The following is a 20,569-nucleotide window of genomic DNA, read 5'->3' on the forward strand; positions in this document are numbered from 1 at the left end:
TGATTGAATGAACTCCATTATCTGTAACAAGGAAAATTCACATCCTACGGTATTTCAAACAATCTATTTTCCCAAAGCATTACTGACATCTAAGATTTTTTCAATTAATCAATCAATAGTATTTACTGAGCACATTCTGCATGTAGAGCACTGCACTAAGTATTTGGGAGAGTACGAAATAACTAAGATGAGAGAGACCTTCCCTGCCCACAGTGAGCTTAAAGTCTAGAGTCCAGGTTGGACTGAGAATCTGGTGTTAGAGATATGTCCTGGAGCAGTCCCTCTCAGGAGGAATCTTTAGCTATTAGTATCAGCCTGGATTAAACTTGTTAACTTTAACTTATCCGGGTAAAAACTGCTCTTTCAACCAAGCAACTTTTACCCAAGCAATTGAGTTTTCCAGATTTGGGGAGTCCTACTGTCCAACTGTTTAGGTTTTATTTTGTTTTAAAAGAAACAAAGGGAATTGGTCATTTGGACATGAGAAGATGGTCCATAGCTCCTGGACTTAAACCCCAGAGTTCACCTATAGGGCTAAATGCCAGATAAATGGCCAGAGACTGAAGAAAGCAGAGTTTCCACTATTTACAGGTATATTTCTATCAGTTCTCTGTTGTTAAACAAGTGTTTACAAAGCAAACCTCTTGAAACTACAGAGGGATATGTTTTGAATTTATTAGGGAAGGAAACTAATTCACGAGTAGGGTGGTCCAATCACTAACAAATAGAGTAGCTAGATACACAAAGTCAAAAAGAAAGTTTTGGTTATGGGATCTGACATTTCTGAATTCTTGTTGGAAGGAAGAGCAGTGAATGGACTTTTTTCATCATCATTTTATTATCTTCCTCTCAGACTGTGAGCCCCATGTGCTGTCTGTTCTGATGAACTTTTATCTACTCCCATGTTTAACAATATGCTTTGGCACATAGTAAGTGCTTACCATATTAATCAAAATCATAATAGCTATAAGTATCACAAAAGTGTGTGCAGTAGACTAGGCAACCCAGGAAGGAAAGCTACATTATGAATGCAGCTGAAGAGTTAAAAGAATTCAGAAATAATAATAGTGGTGATAATAATTATGGTATTTATTAAGCACTTAATATGTGCCAAGCACTGCTCTAAGCACTGGAGTAGATACAAGTCAATCTGGTAGGACACAGTCTCTGTCCTACATGGGGCTCACACTCTTAATCCCTATTTTTATAGATGAGATAACTGAGGCCCAGAGCCATTCAGTGGCTCGTCCAAGATCACACCCCACATATTTGGTGGAACCAGGACTGGAACTCAGGTCCTTCTGACTCCCAGGCCTGTGCTCTACCCACTACGCCACACTGCTTCTCAGAAATGTCATTCAAATCCTAGAGGTCCAAAAATGCAAGACAACAAACAGAAGCAACAGTGGCATCAGGTTCAAGTTCAGGGACTGCCCTCACAGCGAGCCAGGGTCATAGCCATTTTGTTGAGAAATGTCCATTGGACTTCCCTTTTAAAATCCCTAGAACAAATCGGCATATGGCCACCAGGTGGAAAACTGGGTGATCCAATCATGAAGCTATAGCTTACTAGCTTCTGCACTAAGAATCATGAACAATGTTGGCAGTCTTGAGGAAAACTGCGCAGTTAATTACTATTTTGAGCCCCCAGGAAATTATTGTGGTGAGGCTTGTAAAGGCACATAGCTTGTAAGCTATGAATAGAGATAAATTTCAGGGGCCAGATGATATAATTAGGCAGAATAAGAGAGTAAACGAGTGAACAGGAAAATTGCATACACTTTCCCTAACCCAAACAGTCTAAAAGTTCAGAAGGAAATACAATGTCCCTCCACAAACAACCTTTCATAAGTATTCTTTTGCATACTTTTAATTAAACTGACGCTGTGGAACTGACTCTCCGAGATGCCCTCCATCCTAAGAATTGGTCACACTGCACTGGAGGAGTGGGAAGCAAACATACCAGGCTATTAAATGTCCACTTAAGCAATGCAAGTAAATGATCGCCAAAAGGCTTGAGGCTGATGAAATGTGAATTTTCACAGGAGAAATGAGTTCCAAAATAATTCTGGAGAGATCACATTTTTTTAAAATATGTTCCTTCTATTATGATGTCCCTTAGCAGGACATTATAATAGAGTGCTGTACATATCCTAGCAGAAGTTAGCTTAGACTCTTATGACTTGAGAGAGAAAGGGGAATCACCCAGTATTTTGGCAAATGCCACAAATTCAGCTGCAGACTGAGAGACTACGCAGTTTAAAATTCAGCTTCCAAAAAAGAGAGAGGTCAATTCTTTCCAGTCACACATGCTGACAGTATAAGAGGAGGCTCTTGCACGCTTAACAATTGGTTAATTGTTCCCTTGTCAGCATTAGTCCAAAAGTTGCATCTTCTTGGGCTTCATTAGACTGTAAGGTTTTGGGGGACAGAAAACATGGAAACATTTGTCGAACTCTCCCAATTGCTTAATACAGTACTTTGACTCATGATGCATTCAGGAAACACTACTGATTGACCATGCTGAAAGAAACTATTTTGACTTTTAATTAAATTGTGGCATTTGTTAAGCACTTCCGTATCAAGCACTGTGCAAAACGATGGGAAAAAACAAGATAATCAGGTTGGCTTCAGGCCCTGTCCCACATGGGGCTCAATTTTCTAGCTGTTTATCCAGTGAAGGGAGTAGATTTTCTTTAAAGAGCATAAAAGCAAATCAGAACAGATTCCTTTCTGTAAAACAACAGAGAAAAATAATGGTTTGAGGTTACATACACGTTAGTAGTGAAGATCCCATAGATCAGATCCAGTTCTGGAAGGAAGAAGGTGCTTTGCAGTTCATTGTAGTAGAAGGGAATTTCTCCAGGTCGGGAGCAGTTCAGTCGAGCCTTCATGAATGTAGTCCAGGTGTCTTCCAGCAAAAATCGACCTCCGATGTCATTCTTACAGACACGGGCGGCTCTGGAGAAAACGGTTTTTCCACAATCATGCTCCACCGCATTTTCTCGGAAGAAGAAGTAAGTGAAGTTCCCAATGTCATAAGATGACACAAAATTTGGCTCTGTAAATAATAAGAAAGAAAAATTTTGTCAACAATTCTGTCTGTCATGCTATTATCTGAACTTAAAACTATGCATTCTAGTTCAATTAACGTACGCCTTCATTATACCCAAATAGCACTTACTTTTCATTTGCTAATATGGAGAAATTGCAGCATATCTAAATTTACTTTCAATTAGCTAGCACTATGAGCACCATGAATAAATGTAGTACAGGACTAGTAATTGCTGAGCATAAGTTTTAGATTATGGGACATCATGTGAATGACTTCCACTCCTGATGATTTATAATGAATCAAGAGACCAAGTTAACCTGACATTAATGCTGCCTCCCCACAAAAAATCACAAAAACAGGAGAGATTTATAGTGTATTTTAGAAAATACATTCCCTTTCCTTTTCAAATACTGGGCCAGGAACCGACACTCGTTGTTGACAATGCACCAAACAATGAAAAATTCAAGGTTTTTTTCAAAAATTCATGGAAAAATGACAGTAATGATAAAAATAACAATATGTGATATACACCTGTATCATGGACAGTTGCTGGAGGGGTCAAAGGTTTGGGGGGAGAGGGTGCATACCCACAGATGTGTCTAGGCTCTGCACTCTTACTGAGTGTGCTCATATAGAAATGCTCTCAAGTACAAAGGAAACATTGGGTGGAGTCTTCAGAGATACACATAGCACCTTGCAGAGAAAGAAAGTATGGATTCGCGAGACACTGGGAAGATCAAAGCGGCAAACTTCAACAAATGGCAATGAGGGGTCTCAATGAAGGAACACATTAAAGAGGAACATTGTTCAGTTTTAAATCAATAAAAATATTCTTCAGCTTTTACTACGTCCATTTTAAATTACATTTCTAACAAATTTATATTGTTTGAAGACATGAATACTACTCAAAAGTACAATCTAGACACGTCAGACTAATAGGGGTGAAGGTGTTCCGCACTGCAAGACTTTAATTTATATTGGTAACATATTTATTCACTGTTTCTATTAGCCTGTAATGGATGTAAAGGATAACCTTGGACCTCCATTATCATATAACGAATGAGTTTAGACCCCATTATCCTTACAAACTGCTTTAATACTATGAAGACAGAAAAAAATGATTCAGCATTTGGGGGATTCGTTATTTACTCCTTTTGCACAGGAGAAAGGTTTGCTTCAATTTGAGTCAATATTCATTAATGGTGTGCAGCAAAACAAAGTAATTCTCTTGAGAAAAACCCCTCATAAGAAAAGGCAGTACGTCTAAATGACAATTTGACTTCCAGAACCTGTCATTTGCACTGCTAACCCAAAACATCAGTATAAGCACACATCTGGAAAGTTTTTGAATGCAGCTTTATTATAAATATGAAAACTATGCACTCTGCTTAAAATGAGGGGAAAATGATAAGAGCTTTAGCTTAAAAACAACTGAGGGAACGGGAAGATCTATTTTTTGAAACCGCAAAAAGAAAAGCAGTGGGTTTTGCCCAACTTTTTCTTCTATGTACAATTTAGAAACACGTAAATTATGCCCTTTGAGCTGCTTACAACTGTGACCCTATGCTGAAAGTCAGTGAGAGCCTTTTCCATTCTTGGGGCACGTGCTGCATTAATATCCGTCCTAGCTCAGGGGAGTTAAGGCATTTGTAGCAATTACTTTTTCCCAATCTTAATTATTTCTTTTCTCCTTGGGGAAAAAATGTCAGGCCACATTGGAGATTTTGAAAGGAAAGGTAGCACTTTCTAGGATGAATGAGTTCATATTTTCCTAGATATTAGGTATGTAATTCAAACTTACAGAGGTGAATGAATGGCTCTTAAAGAGACTCTTCTTTTGCTGGGCAATATGAGACATTTTGTTCATAACTAAATGTATAAAAGCTCATATTGGGACCTATATTTATAGGATATGGGGATTCAAGCTAATTTCCAGAAGTTTAGGGTCACTTTTTCATTTCTATCTTCTTCTTCAACTTTTCCCATAACATACTACAACCTGCATCAATTAATCAAGGTGTTTACTGAACACTTACCGTGTGCAAAACACTGAACTAAGCACTCTGTAAGTACAACACCGGAAGGGATATGATTCCTGCTTTTAAGGAGCTTACAATTTAGCAGGGGAGAGAAACATCAAAATAAATTACAGGCAAGAGGTAATAACAGAGTATAAAGATATTTGAGTAAATTAAATGAAGTTTGAAACCTTTGTGAATATCTGGACAAAAAACTGTTGGCATGGTAACTGGTAGGCAGCAGAGAAGCAGTGTTGCCTAGTGTATAGATCACATGTCTGGAAGTCAGAAGGACATGGGTTCTACTCCTGGCTCCACCACTGGTCTGCTGGGTGACCTTGGTTCAGTCACTTAACTTCCCTGTGCCTCAGTGACCTCATCTATAAAATGGAGATAAGGCCATGAGCCTTAAGTGGGGCAGGGACTGTGTCCAACCTAATTAGCTTGTATCTACCTCAGTGCTTAGTACAGTGCCTGGAACATGATGATGAAGGTATTTGTTAAGCACTTATTAGGTGTCACGCATAGTCTTATTCAGACTTAATTCCCATTTTACATATGAAGTAATTGACACACAGAGAACTGAAGTGACTTGCCCAAGGTCACAAGGCAAACAGCACAATCAAATCATTAATAGTCCTTGTGCCTTATGAGGCTCACCATCCACAGGGAAGAGAGAACTGGTTTTAAAAATAAATAAAAGCCCTGCTCTTGAAACTTCAAAATGTAGGCTCAAGTTCTGCAAATGCCAATAACATGCTTTATTTCTTGAGGTTATAGTATGGAGTATAGGTAAAGAGAAGGTTGGTTTTTTTTTTGGAAAATTACTGCCTTTCTACACAAGATGAGTTCAGTCAATTGTAGTTTTTCTATAATATCCAAAAAACCTCAAATGTCTGGATTTGTGCCTAGCAGTGACCATACATTACGAGGGGGAAAGTTGGTCCATAACAGTGGAGGTTTTGGGACTCTGAGCAGCTGCTTGGTGACTGCATGGATATCTTTAAAAAAACAAAAGGACTTCTCCACTTAGCCTGAAGTCTTCCTAGCTTAGTGATTGCTCTTCTGTCTCCTGCTGATAGCTGTTGACTTTTATTGAACACCGATGTATTCTTTTATTTCCTCATTAACACAGGCACCACAACTTCTTTCCTGAGTTTCTACAGGATGAAAACATTCTCAGTGACTGCTCTTAGGGATAGAAAAGGATTCAACAAACACAGTGAGATTGTGTTAGGTTTTTTTTTCATTCTTTTCCAATGAAGTCCCTGAAATGATTCTCAGCGTCACAACACTGTTGTCTGAAGTTGAGTGATCGGGCTTAATAAGACTTAGAAGGATAAAAAGAAAATGAAAAATAGTACGGCACTTCAGAAAAAGCTTGTATAAGCATTCCCTTTCCAAATGTCCTCTCTTGTTTTCTCATTATGGGGCTGGCCACAGACACTGAAAGGGTTCACTGAAAACTAAAAAAAATAAAATAAAATAACAATTGGCTTGCTATTATGTTTGAAGCCAAATATATGAATTGCAAACCTTAAACCCTTTCTTATATTATTAAGAGGAAATTTGAAATACAGGTCAAATGGGCTATTTGAGGGTGCATTTAGAAAAATTGCTAGAGTAAAAACAATAATTTATCCAATTTATTTTTCTTTCCACATGAAAAAATAGGCTGCAACCCAAGAGTAGAAATGCAGGAAGTTGTAACATTGTACAACAAGGGCAAACTGGCAGCTCAGCAGAGAAACCTTATACACATTTACCTGCAGGAGTGCAATTCTCATCTGAATTACAAGCACTGCCAAAGCTCCTTTGGAATAAAAACTGCAATATCAATCTCAGGGTATGGAAATCATGATAAATTTAGAAGTGGTGAAGGATATTCTAAAACAACATCAGACATTTTCAGCCATTTAATGAGTTAAGTATATTTGAGTTGGCCGCAACCAGTCTCTCAGCCCAAACCAGCTGATTACTCCAGCCAAAGGGATATTTCAGTTATGAAGTTTTTCTGCTTCAAACTTTGCCATAGAATCCTTTATGCTCTCCAAGGCTATTGCTTTTCAGCCTTTTCAAATCACCTAAACATCCATTCCCACACTTCCAACCACCCATCAAGATTACTTCTACTGCATGTCAGAATAAGAATATTGTAGCTGCCAAGTGAAGCCCCCCAGCTAGTGAAATGATATTTGGCCTCAGGCAATCTCAATGCAATAAAAGCAGCCACTGTCTATTTTCAGCATCCTTATTTTTAGTGAATCTTGGTGCAGGAAATTGATTCCAAGTAATTCAGAGGGTTAGACTTGGGGCTGCTTTTGATAGGGATTTAGTCCTCAATGATTTTCAATACCGAAGTATTGTTTGCGGGTGGGGGTCACGGGGAGGGGGAGTTTGGGGGGTAGGGGAAGTTTTTAAAGAACACCACACCTTGGTAACATAGATTGCAGAACTGGAGCGATTCAGTGCTACTGTTTTAAGGACCTCTACTTCCTATGTCAATTTTGCCTGTGCACAGAAGCCAAATGTTCTGGCTTTCTCTGACAACGGAGATATATATGTTTACAGAACTTCAACTGATGGTCCTCAACTTATCTGTCATTGGAAAATTTCAGAATTGAATAATGATGAAATTGTAGTCCCATTCTTGCCAAGCAGAATATATTTGATACTTTAATTCAGTCCACCTATTCTATCAGTGCTTAAGTGGTACTTTTGGTCCGGAAGAATGCAAGTTGGGAATGAGAGGGATGGACCTCTAGGCATGGGAGATGACGAGGAAAAGGGACGGAGTCAATTGGTGAATTCTCACAAGGCTTCTGTAACACTAGAATCCAACAGTTTATGGAACTGTGGGTGCTCTCTGGGTAGCTATATATGTTCTATGTTTCAATATATAGAGACGTGGTTTTAAGAAAGGACTTCTGTAAGATCCAATGGCAGAGAATGGGTCTGCCAATTTAATAGTAATTGTAAATATGTTACTTGTTAAGTGCTATGTGCCAAGCACTCTTCTAAGCACTGGGGTAGATACAAGTTAATCAGGTGGAACACAGTCCCTGTCCACATGGGGATCTCAGTCTTAATCCCCATTTTACAGAGGAGGGAACTGAGGCTCAGAGAAGTTGTGACTACATTGTACTCTCCTAAGCGCTGAGAACAGTGCTCTGCACATAGGAAGTGCTCAAATCAGGGCTGGCTGACCAGCAGCTCATGGGCCACTTATGCCTCTTTTCATTTTGGGTGTGGCTGGTGGTGAGTAGCTGGGGAAAGCGCCTTAGGGGCTGGCTCTTCCCCATAGTGGGGGCTGTTGCTCTAGGCCACAGAGATCCAGGTCACAGAGTGGTACATGGCCAGGGCTCTGCCTTGGCTGCCTCTTTTGCCCCACTTGCAAACACCTACTTTCCACCCTTCCTGTTACCCCTTATTATTGCCTGGAGCACCTGCTAGCCAAGTGTTGTTTTGTGTTTTTTTTTATCGGCAGCTCTCAGCCGTTATCAAAAATAATAATGATTGTGACATTTGTTAATGTCACAGAAGCAGCGTGGCTCAGGAGAAAAGAGCCCAGGCTTGGGAGTCAGCGGTCAGGGGTTCGAATTCCAGCTCGGCCACTTGTCAGCTGTGAGACTGTGGGCAAGTCATTTCACTTCTCTGGGCCTCAGTTACCTCATCTGTAAAATGGGGATTAACTGGGAGCCTCACGTGGGACAACCTGATGACCCTGTATCTACCCCAGCGCTTAGAACGGTGCTCTGCACATAGTAAGCGCTTAACAAATACCAACATTATTATTATTATTATTATTATTATTATTATTAAGCACTTACTATACACCAAACACAGTACTAAGCTGTGTGGCTTAATGGAGAGAGTCTGGTACTGGGAGTCAGATGACTTGGGTTCTAATCTTGGCCATCCCACTTGACTGCTGTGTGACCTTGGGCAAGTTCCTTTGCTTAGAACAGTGATCAACACATAGTAAGTGCTTAACCAATGTAATAATAATGATGGTGATGATGATGATGATGATTATAAGACCTGGGGGAGATACAAGATAATCGGTTCAGACACAGCCCCTGACCCACATGGGACTCATAGTCTAAGTAGGAGAGAGAACAGTGACTGAATCTCCACTTTACAAATGAAGAAACAGAGGCATAGAGAATTGGGTGATTTATTCTAGGTCACACAGGAGCCACATGGCAGAGCCAGAATTAGAACCCAGGTCCTCTGACTCCCAGGCCTGTGTTCTTTCCTCTGGATCACACTGTGCCCTGCTAACACAACTGTGATTCATAGGGCTTGACTACCCTCAGTAGAGACTACTGCAAAGTTAGTAATTAACGCATTCTGCCAAAGCAGCAAAAATAATAATATATAAACTGAGTTGCACGGTTTGATTTCAGCAAGACCTTCACTAATGACAGATTTAAAAAGCAGCTAAATTGCTAGGCTTCAGTTTTTCCATTTATAATACTATTAAATCCTACAAGTGTAATTGTCCCCAAAACAACCTTGATTTTAACCTTGGGTTTTGTCCACAGTCAACTAAATAGCAATCAAACCTTCCTTTAGGAATGTTCAGGCTACTGATAAATTGTGGTCCTTTCCATTTCAAAAGGTTACACTTCACACCATGATGGGACAACAAAAATCTCAGTGCCACAGAAACCTGAGATTTTTGAGATAACAAACACCAAAAATTGACTTTCAGCCAGTTTGTTTGGAAGCTCTCAGATAAAACTCTTGGAAGCCAGCACTCAGGGACATAATCTGTCTAAAGTACACAATGTTTTGGAGAGCCAAGGTTTCTCGCCGGCTGGCAAAACAGATCAAATCGGGTCATTCTAAGCTTTCCTCAATTTGAAACTTCCCCTATCTCTGCAAGCATTATTACTGTATTCTCTTCTGACCTCTGCTTTTAGAATCATTTCCCATTTGAATCCCAAACTTGTGCACCTCTTAATTCCATGCTCATTTTTCATCAGCTTGGCCAGGGATAGTTAATAAATCCCTTACTTTCTCTTCTTCCCTGTGAGGAAATGCCCAGCTTTTTAATAGCGTGGCCTAGTGGATAGAGCACAGGCCTGGGAGTAGGAAGGACATGGGTACTAATCCTGGCTCCACCACTTGTCTGCTGTGTGACCTTGAGTGAGTCATTTCATTTCTCTGTGCCTCAGTTACCTCATCTGTAAAATGGGGGTTAAAACTGTTAGCTCCACGTGGGACAGGGACTGTGTCCAATCTGATAACCTTGTATCTATCCCAGGACAGGGCTTGGCAGATAGTAAGCATTTCATAAATGCCATTATTATTTTTATTATTACTTGCTAATCTACATTTCAGAGCCATTGTCCTAAGCCTTTCTCTTCTTATCCTTCCGCCCTCTTCTTTTGAAGTCCTCCCCTCTCTCCTCACACACCTGCATCCTTTGCAACCCAAGGTCTTAGCAAGTTTTTCAAATTCAGAGTTCTGACAATTACTCCTCCAACCAAAAATATTTCAGACTTCACCCCACAGTGATGAGCTTCTTTGTGGTCAAGCTCTCCCCATCTGTGGGTGAGTCAACAGAAAAGTTTCTTTCTGGGGGAAGAGATCTGATGCTGTATTTGACTACCCTCTTACATGGCTTACATAGCAATGGGCTCATCTCTAGAACCCACTGCTCTAAAACTCTTATGGACAAGATCAATTTCTTCCTGCTTCTCTGCACTTCCTTTATTTGGTCCTTCTCCGCTGGTCTTGATGGTCCTTTTGTAAACAGAGGCTGCTCTTCAAGATGGAGGAATATACAGAATCCTGATAAAGTGTTTGCAGTGTCTTCCATTAGGCAGGGGATCTATGTACCCTCATATCAGGACATCAAGTTACACCTGTCCTCAGTCTTCTAATTCCACATAACAATAATAATTATAGTACTTGTTAAGCACTTACTATTTACCAAGTACTGGGGTAAATAAAAAATATTCAGGTTGGACACATTTCGACTCAACTCACTCTGTGCCCAGCACTTCTCTGCATTTGATTTTCAGTGTATTCATCTCGGCTTCAATTTCTCCACAGTAAACCAGAAAGACAAAACAAAAACCTCTACTTGACCCCTGCTTAAATTAGCCCTTCTCTTCCCCAGTGCCCCAGTCTCACCAGCTGAATATTAGCTCATTGCAACTGGGCCACATTCTGAATTCTGGAGCCACCCCCTATTACATCACTCACTTCTGGGAATATTCCCTGCAGTCCAGGCCAAATTTAGCTACACCATTGTTTAGCTGGGCTAAGCCCTAAGAACAACAGACTAAGACATATGCAACTAGATACCCCAAATCCACCCTCTCTATCTTGCTCCTCATTCTCACCTTAGGAAAAAAATCTCTCTTGCTTACCTCTCTAACAGTCTATCACTGAAATGTCTAACAAAATCCTCCAGAGTCTGGACCATTTATTCCTTGCTTAGGGGAATTCCTAAGAAAGGGAGAGTCCCTAGAAAAAACTTGAACCAGAAAAGTACTGCTGCCTCACTTGTCTCATGGCTTTGATTCCAAAAAGACTGGAGGAGAAACAGAGGAATGTTTAGGATTTTTTTTTTTCTAATTCTGTAAAGACCTGTTGAAGGTTGTTACAGCTGACCGATAATACTGCTCCTTGACAATATTCGTTAATATGAAAGAGACAGATAAAATACTCAGTAACTGTTCTCATAAAAATTTTTAGTGGACGCCTAACTACTTTAGATATAATTGTTAAGATTAAAGTTCCATTTTTAGTATTCCTTGCAAAAATACATATGAAGTGCGGTATCTAAGAATAGTGAACTGGGATGAGCTCCTCATAATAGTTCAAAGGCCTCACAGACCTAAGGAACACTGAGTTTAGCACACCTGTAAGGAAGTGCAGCAGACTGATTGAGCCTGGCATCTGAGAAATATTTTTAATTCAGATAAATGCAATAAACAGTACTCTGGTGACCTGAAAAAGTTAATGCCCCTCCATATACATCTACCTCATAATCTCTCTTACTTATGGGCAAGTTACCGGGTCAACAATTCAAATGAAATGTGCAACTCTCTGGTCTTCTATATTCTCTAGCATTTGACCCATTAGATCACTGTACCTGACACCAAACTTATTAACTATTGGTTTTCCAAAATCAAAAGGTTACATAGGCTAAAGGGATAACATTTTTGAAGCCAATCAACTTCAATTCCTTCATTTGTTAGCTCAGGATAAGATTGCACACCAATAATGCATCAGCCACTTCAGTGTTAGTGACACATCAGCACAAGGCAGACATTTTCATTCATCACCCAGCTGGAAGACTGTGAAAAATGTTGCTAGGCAGCACCTACTACACATTTTGCTTACATTATCATCCCCATCTGAAGTCCTACACATTCAAACTTCCTGAGTCTTCCATGTGTCATGCAGTATTTAAATAAAATATGAGTGCCAGCAACTTTGGGAGAACTGGAGTCCCTGGGCAGAGAGACAGACTCTCTCTGATGTACTATTCTTAACATTTGTTCCATTTTAGAAAGCTGGGTTTGAACTAGATAATCTCGCTCAGGAACCTTTGTCTATCGCTCCGTCACCCAAGCCACAACTTTCCCTTCCTCTGCTCTCCCTGGTTTTTCCAAGTCCCCATGACAACAGGAGCCTAACCAATTAGCTTTGCTTCAGGAGAATCAGAAATCCGTAATTTTATCTTTCCCACAAAACTAGTAGAGAAAGAATGAAAGAGCTATTTTTAAGAGGCAAGTCTCCATCAGGAAGCTGTAGGAAACATCTTAAACTGCTCCTTAACTTTGAGTGTAAAAAGGATGAACCACACACTCGGCACCAAATGCTTTTTGCAGCCAAACGTAAGGCATTTCTGATGATTTTCCATTCTGGTTCTCTGATAAATTTCTGAGAGACAGCAGGCTGGTAGGTCAAAATAACTGAGTTCCAGCTTCTCTCTTATTCCTCTCCAAAGGAAATAATCCTTGCATTATTATGGCACCTGTTAAAAGTGCTTACTATGGGCCAAGCATTCTATTAAGAACAGAGGTAGATACAAGTTAATCAGACTGGTCACAGTTCCTGTCCCACATGAAGCTCAGAAACAATGAATTTCTGATGGTCAGGCTATCCATGATGTGAAAGGGGGCTCTTTTCTTCATACCACCTCCCAGAAATGCCCTTTCATTCAACAAGAGGAGGCAGAAAGTGATTTGTCTGGAAGCGGAGAATCCCTCTCTGAAGCTGGTTGAATGCAGCAAATGATTCTAACAACGAAGGGTCTTGCTTTGCGCTTAAAGGTAGGGTCCAAATTGGCACCATGGTCGACAGAGAACTGATGGATTGTTTGTAATGGATTAGCCATGGAATGGCCAGTTGCCCCGATGACAACTTTGCTTGCTTGAGAGAGGGTGGGAGGTGACCTGAACGTACATCTCTTGGATCAGGAGTGGGTAAGAGTGAGTAGGCGGTGTGGCCTAACGGAAAGAGCATAGGCCTAGGAGTCAGAGAAATTGGGTTCTAATCCCAGCTCTGTGACTTGCCTGGTCACTTTCCCAGTGTCCAGTTTCCCCACGGTCACCCATCTTGAGGTTCTACAGGCAAAGACATGGAATCCTGAATGGGTCCCACTCACCCACTCTCCTTGAAATTACCATTACCAGTTTGGATGCCAGCAAGAATTTAAAAATAGTGAGCATCCATTTCAGGGAGTTGAAAAATGTGCAGGGTATTTTACTGTGTTATCTGTTCAATTCCCACAGATCTTGGTAGAATAGGATTTTCTCTGGTGGGATGCTTGTCCCTGTGAACGTGATTTACTGCTGGTGGTTGGTCAAATGTGAGTGGAGATAACCACCACAATGAACATAGTGACCAGAATTATTTTAGCCTGGTGTTCTCAAGGAAAACCCATTTCGGGGGGGGGGGGGGGGGGGGGGGGGGGGGCGGGATCTTCTATTTATTAGATTGACTTTCAACAAGTTCTAATTACATGTCTTATCATTTTGTAAAGTTGAAACCTATGCTCAAAAAGAAGAAAAAAAAGCAGCTAAGAATTAAATAGACAGGAGCTCCAAGGCCAAAACATCGATAGAGACTTCTGTGGGTACAGCGGACACCAGTTAACAGTGATAATGTTAATAGTAAAAATCTAGTTAAACGATTCTGTTTGGGGAAACATTTCATTTTTCCCCTTGGATACAAACTCACAGCTAGTCAACTTAATAGAAGCAACTGATAATTAGGATATTCCCTTTTCCACAAAAGCAAACTGCAGTGGCTTATTCAAAGGATTTATGTAGCTGAATGAATTGAATATGCATAACTTTGTAATGCAACCCCCACGGCTCCCATCATTTCCAAAACATTCAAGGTGCCCCCAAACTCCTCCATCCTCTTTTGACTGACTCAGCTCTAGTTCTTAACCAGTAACCCCTAGCAATATCTAGGCTTTGAAACGTTCTCTGAAGGTTGAAGAAAATGGATGCCAGTATGAGGACAGAGTCTATGTTTTCCTTTATTCAATGGCCTCTCGTTTTCAGTCGGGCCAAAATAGTTTTCTTTTTTCTTTTGCCTTGGGCATATTCTCTGGAGTTGCTTAAACAAACTTCTTAGATCCCATAATTCTTCCTCTACTCCTTTAATCATGTTGTTGGCTCCTCTCTAACTCTTTCTGATTTATCTATATCTTTCTGATGTAGAGATGGTTCTAAATGAATGCAATATTTCAGGATAGAGTCAAAGACTGATAGTGAAAGGGATTGTTGCCTCTTTGCTAGGCTTTTCCTCTCTAGATTTATTAGCCTGTGTTTTCTCAAGCAGAACAGTGACTCTCATTGCGTTGTTTCTTGACCATTTTTCTGATTCATTTGCAGGATTTCTCCATCTGCCCAAGAATCCGCTGCATTCATTAATACAGTGATGCCCGCAAAGCTCACTCACTTGCTGGTTGTTCTATTTCCTCAATATCAATAAAAATATTAAGACTGACCAAACCCGAGTCTACACATGGTTTCAACACAACAAACATATAAATCTACAATTGAACTGCCCTGCAAAAAGTTGAAAGGCTCCAAGTCAACGACTACAGAAATTTTCTGCAAAACTCTTTCAGACCATTGTGGCTTGCAGAGTAGACAATATCTCATTCACTTCCCTTTTCTTCCATTTCTCTGATTAGGATTCGAGTGCATTTAACGGAAGCAGTAAACTATCCACATTTCAATATTTCACGTAGTAAAGTGTGGGCAGACCGTCGCACTCCTTATTAGAGGTGCTGTACAGAATGGGATCTACAGTTCTTAGTGATTTTGAAGCTTACCATTGAGCCATTTGGAGTTGTATTGTGCCGTGCGCAGAGGAGGGAGGATCCCGAGACTCCGGTAAATGGCAGGATCCCTTCCTGGGAAGTCCATGGCCGTAGCAGCATACAGCTCCCCACTGGATGTAAGGAGGGCGGTGGAATTGTGCTGAGGACTGTAAGGGCAACGGGCCATGCCACTTATCTGATCGTGGATCTCAGTCAAGTTGCTTAGCTACATGAAGGAGAAGGGAAAAATACAGGGGGGGGGGGCAAATACACTTTCCATTAATACCGGACCCTACGAATTCTAAGAGAATCGAGTTAGGAGCACGTTCGCTCAAAGGGCACACAAGTCACTCTCTAAGGAACTCTGGCCAATCAACAACTGGGGAGCAGTGGGCTGAAGTGCAGGATGACCATAAACCCAGGAAGTGGAGAAGAGAAGCAGGAAACATGGCTTTCCATGTAATTCTTTAATTAAAAATTAATTCCCATGTATCTTCCCCTTGGAACCATAATAAAAAGTAATCATAATAACTGTAGTGTGTCTTAAGCACTTACTAAGTAAGTGCAAGCACTAAGTACTGGGATAGATACAATAAAACTAGCTCAGACACAATCCCTGTCCCACAAGGGACCTATAGGCTAAACCATGAATGCAAAGGAATAATCCCCGATAGGAAACCCTCCCTGTTGAGAAAGGTACCAGATAATTAATTATCTGGGGAGGCTTCCTCTGCCCAGGGCAACAAAGTGACAATTTGGTGTGGTCACGTTCTCCCAACCTTATGGGTTTATGAAACACTTGGTAAAATCCCACATATATTTTGAATTTGGATCAGAATAACAGGTTTAATCAACCAGATGTTAAGATTTTATCTTTATAATTTACTTTTGAAAACGTTAGAAAAATGAGATCCTATGTAAGCACTCAATAAATAATTATTCTAATAATAATGATGGTATTTGTTATGGCTCTTACTATGTGCCAAGCACTGTTATAAGCACTGGGGTAGATACAAGGTTGTCCCAAGTGGGGTTCATAGTCTTAATCCCCATTTTACAGATGAGGTAACTGAGGCATAGAGAAGTTAAGTGGGTTGCCCAAAGTCACATAGGAGACAGGTGGCAGAGCCGGGGTAAGAACCCATGTCCTCTGACTCCCAAGCCCTGAATCACTGATCGACTGAGTGTAAGCTTCTTTAGGGCACAGATCATTCTAATAATCCCACTGTACTCTCCGCAGACTTAGTACAGTGTTCTGCACACAATAGCCGCTCAATAAATACTACTGATTTTAGACCATAAACTTGTTGTGACCAGGGGATGTCTCTGCCAACTCTACTGTACTCTCCCAAGTACTTAGTACAGTGTTCTACAAACAGTAAGTGTTCAGTAAATACCATTGATGATGATGATGATTAGATAATCACTCAATCTCCTTACATCCCAGAAACAACTGACAGATATTTCACCAGATTTGATGGGCATCTGTTGCACCAAGAACCTGCCAGTGTACAGCATCTTGGGAAAATCTGGGGTATAACAAACCTCCCCGTAATTGGAAATGGGTACAGAAAAGATACCATCAATTCTGAAGACGTGGAGCCTCTGGGCTATACTCCAGTGGGTGTCTGGACATTTTAGGAACTTACCTAAATCCACCAGGACCCTCAAGAGGTTATTGGAAGAGGACCAGGCATCAGTGGGCAAGGTAGACGTACTTGGCCAAGAGCACACCCCCTGTAGACCAAAGCAAGTTCTCCAGGGTCATCCCAGTTGAACGAAATTCCCACAGCAGCTCTGGGTTCTCCCAGCTACTGAGGGATTTGAAATTTTCATGGCGTGGCCTACATGTGTAATTTCTCCTGCCAAGGGCACCCCTGATCCCTGCCAGTTTGCCTCATGCCCCCCAAAATACTGAAAAGAATGAAAAATGCCTTGCTTTAATAAGACAAAATGACTGCTTAAGTCTGTGCTGGTGAGCTGGCCTTCTCAAATTCACTCAAGCAAGAAGCAAGCTCCTAAAACCTCTCTTTGAGTTCCCATTTGAATCACTCAGTCTATTTAAGCATATCTCCATTTATTGCCAACAAATCTGGCTATGAGACTTCACGACGACGTGTTCGAGAGCATAATTACATTCTCCAAACTCTAAGCAGGAAAGAGAGACACTGGTATTTTTGCATTCTGCCTTGTGAAATGCATCTGAATTACTAGGTCTTTGGCTCTTCAGAATGTCAACAATGTGCTAGAACGAGGATCTTTACAAGATGCACAATGATTAAAAAAAACAACCTGGAATTTGGGCAGCTCTTTAAAACTCGGCTACTGATTATCCAGTTGTCTGCTTCCCCAGTCCTAGTCCCTTGACTTCTGTTCCTGCTTTTTGCCTGCTTCTAGCCCCTTCAACAGAAGCTGGTGCGGGGGAAAACAAATGACACAAAACTCAAAGCTTGTTAGCATCTCTCAGAAAAAAAACTCTGATAGATCAAAACCGTGAGTTAAAATAAGTTTTTTTGATTTTCAGTGGATTGCAACAATTAAAGTGATCGTGCCCTTTACTAAGGTGAAAAATTAGTTGTCTCGATAAGATTTTCTTTAGATAACTCTATTCCACTTTTCCAAGAGGTTAATGTACTGTTCAGTTCAAAGTAATCACTCAATAAATATTCTTTGGCTAAAAACCTTTGATTTGGACAGCCTGAAATCAAGACAACATATGATTATTTTCTTTACAGACTGAACACCTAGACACCAGGTAAACCAAAGAGACCGGGATGATATAATATCAAAACTCTCTGCCCAGAAATGGCAACAGTGAGCAGATAATCGCGTGCAACATGAGTAAACTGAGCATAAAATGGAAAGGTTTGTCTTCACCTAGAAAACAATGCGCAAACCTTGGCTAAAGGCCGAAAAGAAGTGGGCATTTCAAGTGTATTTCTTCTTTTTTCAAAGCTTCCTCTTTTTGGGAGAAAGCAAAAAGAAATGCATCTCCCCTTACCGTGCGATTGGTGCAAATAGGCGTGAAGGCATTGGTGCCACAGGTAAACAGCCGGTCACCACCCACAAGGAGTACACGGATATAATTCTGACACTCCTCCTGCCACACAAAAGAAACGACACATTTAGCAATGTTTCCAAGCAGAATGAGACGAGTAAAGACTCGATATGTTCTTTCTGACTAATAAATTCAATTTGAAGTAGGCAAAATAGATTCCTCTACCACACTTTATTACTTATGTTTAAAATTAATTTTAATTTAAAGACATTTTTATCATCCCTAGCAAAGTAATGACTAAAACAAACTTTAATCCAGTTAAAAAATAAAGCAGAATTATGAAGCAAATTTCTTAAATATACAAATACGGGGTGGGAGGGTGTCTAACCACTTGGCAAAACATAATGCATAATTATGCTTCTCCCATCATTTCTCACTAGTATTCTAAAGGTTTTAGGCCAGTCCAGTCTGGATCTAAACAAAGGCAAATGTCACTTAATGGGACGACAGTGTTTCTGGATCATAGGGAATAATGAAAGCTTTAAATATCTTCTTGACCTGTGATTCTGTACTTTGCTACAAGTGACTAACTTTGCCCCTCTTGATTCAGTGTATTGTCAAGAACGGGGTATCTTCTATTTACTTAATAAGTACTATTACTACTATCAATTCTGACAGTATTCAAGTAATCCATGGTATTCCCTGAGCACTTACTATTTGCACTGCACTAACTGTTCTTAAGGGAGTATAGTACAATAAAGTCGTTAGACACAATTCCTGCCCTCAAGGAGCTTACAACTGCAATAACTACTCTATTGGGGAAGGGCAACCAAGTGGACCTGAATATGTCACTTTCAAGCATCTCCCTCTTCCTCTGCCAGCCAACCTCCACGGTACTGCCTGGTAAAAGCTAAGTTTGTCTCTGGACTGTAAGCTCGTTGTGGACAGGGAATGTGTCCATTCATCGGTATAATGTACTCTCCCAAGAGCTCAGTACAGTGCTTTGCACACAGTCAGTGGTCAATCCATACGACTGAATGCATGAAAGGCTGCCCAGTGGGGCCTGGCACCCAGGATTCATTCACTCTTGGTATCAGTGGATTCTTCACTTGATATTTTCACACTTTCTTGTTATTCTTTTTACTGTCCAATGTTCATTCTCATAATGCAACAGCAAAAGCCAAAATGGACTGTTATTTTTTGGAGAAGTAATCCCTAGCTCCTGTTTCTGAAAACACAATCTTTTGAAGAAAATGCAAAATAATATTTTCCTTCAAGCTCAGGGATATACTTCTTTTTAAGTGCGTGTTCTGGAACTGTTGCTGTTTTTCAGGTTTGCTCACCAAAAATTGAATCCGATTTTTAGTCTCTCTCCGGGACTGTGTTTAGTTTTCAATTCTGAGACATTAGAGTTGTCATCTGAGCTGGTTCTTTGGGCGACCCCAGGCAAACAACGTGTCTCAGTTTCCTCATGTGTACAAGGTAGGTGGTACTGGTAATATTCCTCTCTCTGACAGTGCTGTCTGAGAGTTAACATCCTAGAGGTGTTAATGAAGTGTTTGAGTGAATCTATATGAAACTGTCAAAAATGACATTTCTGTTTAGTGAGATGTTATCAATACGTGAGGCCAATTCACCTACTGCCCTCCTCCTATCACCCCTGAAAAGTTATCCAGCTCTGTTTAAAAGTTGAACAACATCCCACATTTACTAATTCTGTAACCAAAGTGAATTTCCATTTCAAATCAGTGAAGGAGGAACCTCTTTTAAGGTGGCTCTTACAAAATTTTACTTGCATTTCTGACCAGTTGCATGCAAATTCACTGCATGCAATTTGGTTAGTTTTCTGCCCCTGTAAGCAATTATTTCTTTATTCCCTTGTTTTTCAGCATTGCTTCTGTGAAAGTCAGCTCTGACTGGCCAAGTACAGCATGTTAAGGGTTGCTCTCAATTTATGAACCTAAAACAAATACTGATTTTAAGGGTGTTTTATTTGGCTCTTGGCCTACTGCATTAGTTTTCTTTAGCCACTGTGAATAATGGTGTTCACTAACACCCTGGCAAATTTATATTATCCTGTCAGATAGGGCAGACTTTTAACTCTATTTCTCCCACCAGATTTTTCTCCCTCCATAGCACCGAATCACTGACAACTATTCATAAAAGTTGAGGAAAAATAGACAGGGTTT

The 20,569-nt window shown here is 40.4% G+C and overlaps 1 protein-coding gene across 1 annotated transcript in view; it reads right to left on the minus strand.

The window, feature by feature from the left end:
* SEMA5A (semaphorin 5A) overlaps nucleotides 1-20,569 on the minus strand; it is a 366,908-nt gene that overhangs the window by 131,023 nt on the left and 215,316 nt on the right. Inside the window, 3 exon segments of the mRNA XM_001519071.3 lie at nucleotides 2,776-3,061; nucleotides 15,395-15,608; nucleotides 18,384-18,482. Of these exon segments, the coding sequence (XP_001519121.2) occupies nucleotides 2,776-3,061; nucleotides 15,395-15,608; nucleotides 18,384-18,482 (599 nt within the window).

This window comes from Ornithorhynchus anatinus, chromosome X3 (genome assembly GCF_004115215.2).
Source record: "Ornithorhynchus anatinus isolate Pmale09 chromosome X3, mOrnAna1.pri.v4, whole genome shotgun sequence".
In the NCBI taxonomy this organism is placed as follows: domain Eukaryota; kingdom Metazoa; phylum Chordata; class Mammalia; order Monotremata; family Ornithorhynchidae; genus Ornithorhynchus; species Ornithorhynchus anatinus.